The following is a 9,700-nucleotide window of genomic DNA, read 5'->3' as shown; positions in this document are numbered from 1 at the left end:
TTATATCCCAACTATAATTTTTTAAGGATAATGTTCTATTATTGAAAAAGATAAACTGAAAGATAACAGCTATAAAGACAGGCAGTTAAAGAAATACCTTACTTTATTTTTTGATAAATACAAGAATATTTTAGAAACTAAACTATCGATTAAGAAAAATACTTTATGAAAATAAATAAAATAAAAAGGGAGTTAGTTACTCTAGCTTATAAGTAGCTAATAGCAATGTTTCAAGTGTATCTCGTGGGTGGACTGTGTGGTAGTATGTGGGAAAATTCTATGTTGGTGTTTTCCTATTCCAGCCAGTTCTTTCTCTGGGCGACACACACATTACAGAATTTACACAATTAATGAACATCTCGACTCATATGTGGCCAAAGGAAACAACATGTATCGTTAGCATAAGTATGCATAATATACTTGTGCCCTTCAGTGTTTATGTTATGCAAGGCCTGGAGAATTTCTTGCTATAGAGTTTTGGGAAGCACTAGTTTCAGCACCGTTAGAGAATCACATCTCAGTGATTTCTAGCAATGCTACAACACACCATCGTGCATGTGTAACTGACCTTATTTGTGCCACTGGTAATATGCATATGTGCCTTACTCTTCTATCAATGTGGGCTAGGCTTCATCATACTGAATGGAAGGGAGCACTAGGTTAAGGTCCTTAAGTTGCTCTTCTAGGAATTCCTGGTCTGCTACTTTTAGCATCCACCTACTAATGGAAATTCCCACTTTACTGCTTGTCTTTGCTATTGTAGAAATGGCTACTGTTTCAACTAACAGGAGATTTCAAGAGTGGGTGGAATCTCATTGTGTGGTGAAATAGTGTATCTAGGTTTCTTGTTGCCAGGTGAGGTGATGAATTATGGCAAAATTATATATTTGCAATATTGTGATCACAAAAGATATAATTTTCTCTGGATTTTTAAAGCTTATAAGCCATTCTAGTAAAGCATGGTCTACGTATACAGTGAACTAATAATCAAAGCAATTGTGGCAATAGTATTTCATAAAGACGACGACAACTGCAGCTTTTTTGGGGCTATAAGCATATGACTAGCATACCCAATTACATGTTCTACTACATTCTGCAACTATGATAATCTCCTCCAATTCCATTGTAACTGGATTTTGGTATCTAACGGGAGTTTAGTTTGGATAGCCTAGCACTGGAGGATGCACGAAAGCAAGTTTTAGTGATTGGAATGTTTTATTACATTCCTCACTCCACTCAAAGTGTATCTCGAATTTCATGACAGTAGACAATAGTACTAATAATGCGCAGAAGTTGGCCTCAAATTGTCAGTAATATAGTGCAAAAGTAAGGAAATTGCAAACTTTCTGATTGGTCATCACAGGTTAGGACCAATCTTTCACCACAACTATCTTAGCAGTGTCCATGAAGACTCCATCCCTCCCTATAATGCAAGTCTCCATCTCTGTTTGCACGAGCAAATACTTTTCAGGTTTCATTTTCAAGTATACTTTATTTATCTGCTAAAACGTTATTCTTATGTTCTCAGCTAAAACTCAAAAGCGTGACAAAATACCGAAATATCATCAACATAGACTAAAAATTTCTCCCATTGCAGTACCTGCAAAGTAATCTCCATGACACAAAGTTCATACAAGTATCTATTATGTTAAAAGTAGACTTGGGCCTGCTCACTTTCCATATTCAAGGTGTTGAACCAATGGTAATCTTCTTATGCATCTTGACATTTATATGTTCACAGCGAAAGAAATGTCCAAAAATGAGTTACCATGTTCACAAATCTAGAATCAACACAGAACCTTGCTATGCCTTCTTTCTTCCTAACAATTACTACTGGAGACGACTAAGCACTCTACGAATGGTGTATAACTCCATATTTCAACATCTACTATATTTCAGTGATGTTGATCTCCCTAGTGCTCCAGCGAAGTTAACATTGTGGTTGCTTTATATGATGTGCATTTTCTGTATCTATGTGATGCTGAGTCACCATTGTTTAACTTAATTGGACATCTAGTACCACAAATACATCAGCATATTCAACCAATATGTCACTGAGCTGCTTGTGATGCATTGGGTTTTTAATGTTCACACAATCCCCAACCAGTTGTTGCGTCAGCGAGGTCACGTGACTCGTTCTCTCGAACCTTCGGGAATTGTCGGGAGATTACTAGATATAGGGTAGTCTGGTGTATATAAGAGGGTGACAACGTGACGGGACAATAATGTGTGTGTAGGTAATGAGTAATTGAACTGCAGTCAGAGAGAGACGTATTGTTGAAGTTAACGTTCGTTCGTTATAGTGTTTGTTATAACGCGACTGTTGAAGTTGAGTGTATCGTAAAGTTATATTCGGAAAGAATAAACCAGTTTTATTAAGTAAGGACTTGTGTCGCTAAACTTTCGTCGGAACGAATTTACGGGAAATCAATTAACAAACGGAGACGTAACACAGTATTGTCGGATGTTTTGGTAACTGTGTATTTGCTTTTGGCTACAGTGCTACAAATGCAACACTTGAGTTACATTTAGCATCTATTAGTTTCAAATTGCTTACAATGCCTATGACTATTCCAGCATACAACTTAATAACCAATCACTCATAATTACAAAACAAAAGTGGAACTTTATCCCTTGTAGTACATATGACTTTTGGAGCTAATGCTATCTGCTTTCTGAACACCATACAAGTTATTTCATGTGTGGCTTCTACAATTGTATTAAATGACACAGACAAACTATGTTTTGTCTGGAGTGACCCACAGATCATCACTTGTGTATATGGATGTAACGTTATTCCATTGACCACATGCACTCGTGCATTTCACTGTTCCTGGGCTCAATTTGGCTGGCATTAATTTATTCTTCCTATAACTCCAGTTCACCTGTTGTACAGGTAAAATTGATGGACAACCTTCCCAGAACATCTATCCCAAAAATTCCAATATGGATCTGAGGCCCTAGACAACTACCTTCATACTGGGGGTGGCATTTCCTAGACATAGCCAGATATCAACCTCTCCTCTAACATCTAGTATATCACTATTCACCAGAATGAAGTTCCTATTCCCTGGCCAGAATTCTGGTCTCACCTGAAGGGCTCAAAATATTGTAAGGTCCAGTAGTGTTCTCACATCTATTGCATCAACAAGAATCTTGACATCTAGCTCTTGTAACCTCACAGGTATGTTCCAAACCCCATCTAGTAATAACTGGGCTAGAATGACAACTAAACTCTTTTGTGCAAACAGGTCTCCCCCCCCCCCAAAGCTGGTGGCCAAGCCTGTTTGAGCTCCAAACTCTTTTTATACAGCATTTCTTGTTAGCTATTGATTATCTTGAACTTGCGATCCAACAGCCATTACTGATAACCTTGCTTACCTTGCTGCTTGGCAAAGTACTGACAGTGTGAGTTGTCTGGAATTTGCTGAACCATTGGCTGGAACAAATAGGTCTTCCATCTTTTCTGCTTGGCAAAATATCGACAGTTCCTTTACTTGTTCCTCGCCAGTCTACAAGCAAAACAGATACACCATTTGCTGCAGTGTGGCTCCAGTGAGTGGACTATGTGGCAAATGTATCCTATGGACAGACCTTGCTGTTGCATGTTCCCCATGTTTGGCCCTGGATAGTCTTGCTCATTCAACAGAAATTGGTGAGATTGAATTGCAATTTCTGGATGTGTAAATGGATGTTTAACCTTTGTCTGGGTCTGATGTGCTGAAGGTACATGAGAAGTTTGATTCACCAGAACAGTAGTCACAACAATTGTTCCTGCAGAATTTTTCCTTTCTAATGACCTCTAGAAAGTTACCACTTCACCCCATGTCCCTATGAAAGCTGCATTGGTTAGGGCGAGGATGTCCCTCGCACCCAGCCATTGCCTCATGGTTTCATTGGGAAGACCCCCCAATAAATTTATCCACGAGTGTTCCTCCAAATATTTGGATCTCATTGCCATGTAGAGCTTCCCAATCAATTGGCGTAGATTGTACATGTAGGCAATCAGTCTCTCAGTGCCAGTAAACTTTAACTCAGCCTAATCTCCACTGGTTTGAATCGGTGATGCAACTTGAAGATAACTGTCTCACATTCCTATTGCTACTCATCATCCAGGAGTTCAATGACATAAACAACTGGAGTTTACAAGCTCAGGATCAGGTATTGGACCGCCTGTTCCTGTGTCCATCTATTCATGGCATTTACCTATCTAAAATGACCCAGGTCTTCTAACGACATTCCCTTAAACATCTGGTAGTGATATCTAGTTGTTGTTGCTCACAGAGACATGTGTTGCTGACCAAAGCCTCTCCCTTGTGGGTTCTCAGCCAATTCCTGGCTCAGATGCCATTAATATTATAAATTCAAAGTGATAATTGTATTCAGGGTTCCTAGTCCAGGGTGGTTTGGTTAGGCAATGTGCTGAGAGCCATAACTTATCCTACAGTCCTATACAACTACAGGTGTTGTTATTTGTCATGGTCGACGTCATGGGGTACTTTTTGGTTTGTAAAGGCTCACCATACCATAGTTCACAATCCTTACCCATAGGTGCCCACTGTCTCTCCCGCTGGAGAAACAGATCTGGCTGGTGGAGGCTGTCTGCCAGTATCACGTCAAGTCCTTTTCAGCTGGCCATTGGTGGTCTTAAGGCTGGCAACAGACTGGGAATCCTGTAGAGACTTCCCCAAATGGTTTCAGCTCAACAGGTACTGTTTTACTCCGACAACCCTCAATCATCTTTCCTTCACTTGTTCTAAGATTGATCCTCAGAGGCAAAGTTCAATCAACTGATTAGGGTGCTCCACACAGGAACAGATCTTCCTGGGTCTGTAAATGTAAGCTGATTGACGTAATGAACCTATGCGGCATGGGTGAACGTTTTATGTTCAGGATAGTACTTCTCCTAGATTCAACAGCTTTTTTCAAACAACTGTCTGTCTTTGGTAGCAAACTCTAACTCTTGGCCATAAGTACTTCTATGTTCTTGTACTACTAGTTTTGACGAAGTCGCAATAGCAAAATATTGGCTGAAATAAAAAATGTGTTTTTTTTATTATATCTTCAGAATAAAGGTCGTTTTATCTAACTTTAATGCCGTCTAAATCTTTACAGTATGCACTACAAATTCTGTTAAACTAACAATGTCACACAATAAAAATCCTCAAGTCGAATTTTGTTTTTCAATCTCTCTCTTAGGTTTCATGACACATATATTTTTGACTAACTGTTATTTTTCATAATTAGGAGCTATATCAAAACAATATTATAACAAATCAGAGGTGTAGGAAGCAATTAAAGTGAAGGAATGTGCGCCATAAATGCATCCATTACGGTCGAAGTCTAGATTATAGATTAAATGTTATGCATTCTCCTGCTTTTCCTTGGACTTTTTTTCCCAATCATAATGCATTTTTCTAGGACAGATTGAAAAGTGGGAGGGGTAGCCCTCCTTCCCCCACTTGCTACGCCACTGTGGACTGATAAATTATGTTGAGTTTTGAATGATACTTCTTGGTGTTTTCGATAAGATCCTTGAGTTATAATAATGAAACAAGAAAATTTACATTAAGAACCAGTATCAAGATAGATGTATGTTTATAATTTTTGCTTTTATTTCTTTAACTTTATGTATTATAAAAAAAATTATTTGCCTGGAGCTACTATATCAGTATCAGCGAAATTGAAAAGTATGGAATGGGTGTGGGTATAGCGTGGATGGATTGTTATTACACGTAAAACTAGTTAGTTGACCCCACCTGAAAATATTTATTCAATTAAATTTTTCTGTATTGTTGAACCTGCAGAAATGAGCGAAAAAATCAAAATATTTTATGGCATTTCATATAAAATGAAATGTAATTACAGCAGTGAAAGTTTTGGTTGTAGGAGATAAATGTGGCTCTGTAAAAATCACACATTACTGATTTTACAAACAAATAAATTTTACATCAAGTGCATGAAAAACACCAAAATCAGCATGAAGCAAAGAAAATAAAAATCTACAATATAGCATATATCGAAAACGACTGAGGTACAGAAAACGCTCTAGCGACTCTGACAGTTACTTTTCTTCATGACAAAACTTATATATCACTCAAACGAAAACCAGGTGAATTCAAGACACTAAAATTAGTGTGGAGCAAAGAAAATATCAGAATTGTCATAGTATTTTCCGCGCTATCGTCATTTTAGATATAATCGTATATTATTGGCTTTTGTTATATTTGCTCCACGCTGATTTTGGTACTTTTTAATTCGCTTGGTTTTCGTGTTTAATAATATACAGCTTTTGTTGTGGAGCAATAAAATGATCAGGGTCGCTATAGCGTTTTTCATACTTCAGTCATTTTGAATATATGCGTACATTATTGTCTTTATTATTATTATTTTGCTCTGCGATGATTATGGTGTATATGAATTTGTTTGTTTTTCATCCTTAATAATATATAAGTTTTGTCATGGAACAAAGTAACTGTCAGAGCGTTTTCCCTACCTCGGTCATTTTCGATATCTGTGTATAGTATAACTACATACACCATCCTACCAAAAGACATGGGACACACCTCTGATTGCAGGAAAATGCGCGTGACGACGAAATAGGCAAATAAGTTGGCCTATAGAAATGATCAGTGGTTCGCTTGAACATCATTTGAAACTCGTATGCCGAACGATGAGTACATGCAAAGAGCTAAGAGAGTTTCAGAGGGGAAAGATAGTTGGATGTCATTTAGGGAATATGTCTATAGGTGCTACTGCGCATCAATTAAACATTCCCAGGTTGACAATTATCAACGTTTTGAAGAAATGGAAGTCCACAGGTGACGACGAGCCCAAGGAACGACCAGATAGGCGTAAAACACAGACTGATAGGAGCCGATGCGCCTTGAGAAGGCTGGTTACCTCATTTCGCCGTCAGACCCTAGAAAACCTGTGTTTGGAGATGCAAACAGCCACAGGCAATCCTATAAGTATTTCCACGACACTCTGATAACAAAAACAAATGCACACCATTGACTGGCATGAGGCAAGTCACAAAGAACCTGGACAGTTGATCAAAGGAAATCAGTCCTGTGAAGCGACAAGTCATTCTACACGCTCTTCTAGTCTGATGAGACTGTTTGTGTATGGAGGATGCCCGGGGAACGCTAATTACCTGAGTGTGTTGCCCCAACAGTGAAGTTTGGAGGTGGCTGTATCATGGTCTGGGAGTGCATCTCATGATATGGATTAGGTCCATTGGTCGCAGTGCATGGATCCATGAATGCAGAGTCCCACATTGATGTTACGAACAATTCTGTGTGTTCTACATTGTAACAGTTGTATTGTACTGGCCCTTACACCTTCCAACATGATAACGCTCCACAAAGCAAGGATTGTGAACGCGTGGTTTAAAGAGAATAACATCGGAGCACTGCAGTGGCCAGCACAGAGCCCGACCTCAACCCGATAGAACATCCTTGGGATGGACTAGAACTCAGAATTAGGGCAAGGCCAAGACGACCCTGTTCAATAATTGAGTTTACTAAAGCTTTAAGCAAGGAGTGAAGCACAATACCACCAGCTTTCTACCAAAAACTAGTAGACAGTCTTCCACGATGCATTGAAGCAGTCATTAAGGCCAACACTATATATATTTTTTCGGAATAAAGACATGTTTTATTCATAACTACCTGTGTTTCATGACTTCTGGTAGGATAGTATATATTATAGGTCTTTGCACTACGCTGATTTTGATATAGTTGAATTCGTCCAGTTTTGTTATTTGTCAGGGAGCAAATAAATTATTACAGTCGCCAGAGCGTTTTTCGTGCCTCAGTTGTTTTTAGTATATGCGTATAGTATAATCACTGTTATATTATTATTGCACAAAATTCTAATCCTTACACGTTTTACCAAGTGCCCTAGTGAAATGGCGACGTCCATGTGTGGATCAGGTATTTAAGTAAGATTCTAAAACTTGAAAATTAGTTCGAAGAATGGCACATAAGTGTATTACGAAAATGCCATAAATTTGTAGATGATGTTTTTACGTAGAATATTTACTTTTATTTCCCTCAGTTGTATTGTTTTGAGAATTTAAGTTGTATGCATCATGTGTGTTAAGTTTTATTAATGTAGTTGAGGAGTTCTGTCGTAGCATTCTTAAGTTTAAGCCTAACCACAACTTGTATGTATTCGCATCCGACCATTTGTTAAATCCTTCTGGACTTCGGTGACACTTCTACCTGTAGTTAGATCCCAAGTTAATGTTAACGTATGGCATTGAAGTTATGCAGCAATATAGAGAAGTTTAGTCTGTAGGTCTATACCACAGTTTAGATACTTTGTTAAACTGAAGACCAACTAAGTGAAACTGAAAGTTAAGAAACAATTTTTTTTTCTTGTACTGCATATACTGATTCAGTGCTGTTCCATTGCCAAAAAATAGCAAAACGCTGGTCACCATTGTTACTTTTTTAGCCTAATCATTAGTTCATTTGTGGCTGTTTTATGCACATCTGTCTTTGAGTTTTAGAAAAGTATAATTAAAATCGCCCTTTATTTTGCCAGAAATCATCAATTAATTTTTGATTTTTTTATAAAATACCAGCCATGATTACTAAAGATAACTTATTCCATAAGATAGTTGCTTATTTCTATGTCAGAATATCACAAGATTAGTGTTACAGAGAAAATATTTCTTACATTGTTACAGGATATACTGTTGTGAAATGAGTAACATTATATAAAAGGCCTATATAATACATACATACATTTTGAATATATTTGTGTTGTAACACACTAAAAGTATATTTTGAGAACTAGCTCATTTAAGAACAAGGAAGGGCTTTTATTTAGTGGTTAGAACACAAGGTTACATCTAATGTGACTAGCTATTACCATAATTTACATAATCTTTCACAACACATGTCACTGCTAGGGGAAGCATGTATCAGTTTTGTAATGCAAACACACTCAAAATTGGTGTGCTTTGGCTGTAATATAACTAAAAGTTCATAGTTTAACTAAATGATAGAAAGAATAATAAATTGATGGTAAACAAATCCATCACAAAATAAAAGTAGAATTTGCTATCTCAAAGTGTTTGTTAGTTTTCTCTCAAATGTATACAAAAAAACATAACATTAAAGTATTTTATAAATAATAAACACAAAACAAGTAACATTGTTTCTATTGTATACTAGCTGAGTTACCCAGCGTTGCATGATAAAAATTTAGATTTGAAATGCATAGATCAGTATTTTTTTCAGCAAATTATTCAGTAAGTAGATAAAAGCTGTGATGCAACAAATAAAAAAAGCATTTAACCAAACAAAGCTTTATTTGAAATTAGATCGTGTTTGAGCTTGTCTTGTTCTTTGAGTCTGAAGTCGTACATCATGTTGCTCCTCTGTTTCTTGCTCTCTGTAAATTATTTGTCTTAATTTTTGTGCTTCAAGTCTGGTTTGACTTTGTTCAGAAGTTTCTTGTTGTCTGTATCCAGTGTGCCTTGATGATTCTGACTGAACTTTGGCTTTGTGCTGTTCAACAGTTTCTTGCTGTCTTTGAGTAGCCTGCCTTTCAGCTTGAGTTCGAGGTCTAACTTTATGTTGTTCCAAAGTCTCTTCCTGTATTTGAGCAGCCTGTCTTGCAGCTTGTGCTTGAAGTCTTTGATTGCATTCTTTTTCTGTTTCAGCTGCTCTTTGTGCTTGCATTC

The 9,700-nt window shown here is 37.3% G+C and overlaps 1 protein-coding gene across 1 annotated transcript in view; it reads left to right on the top strand.

The window, feature by feature from the left end:
- The first annotated feature begins 7,834 nt into the window (after positions 1-7,834).
- LOC106465915 (ubiquitin-conjugating enzyme E2 variant 2-like) overlaps positions 7,835-9,700 on the top strand; it is a 28,383-nt gene continuing 26,517 nt past the window's right edge. Inside the window, exon 1 of the mRNA XM_013926152.2 lies at positions 7,835-7,937. Coding sequence (XP_013781606.1) covers positions 7,913-7,937 — 25 coding nt within the window. The 5' untranslated portion in view covers positions 7,835-7,912. The remainder of the gene's footprint in view (positions 7,938-9,700) is intronic.

Source organism: Limulus polyphemus, unplaced genomic scaffold, assembly GCF_000517525.1.
Source record: "Limulus polyphemus unplaced genomic scaffold, Limulus_polyphemus-2.1.2 Scaffold2093, whole genome shotgun sequence".
NCBI lineage: Eukaryota > Metazoa > Arthropoda > Merostomata > Xiphosura > Limulidae > Limulus > Limulus polyphemus.
The sequence above is the reverse complement of the archived record's forward strand: the minus strand, read 5'-3'. Positions and strand labels throughout refer to the sequence as shown.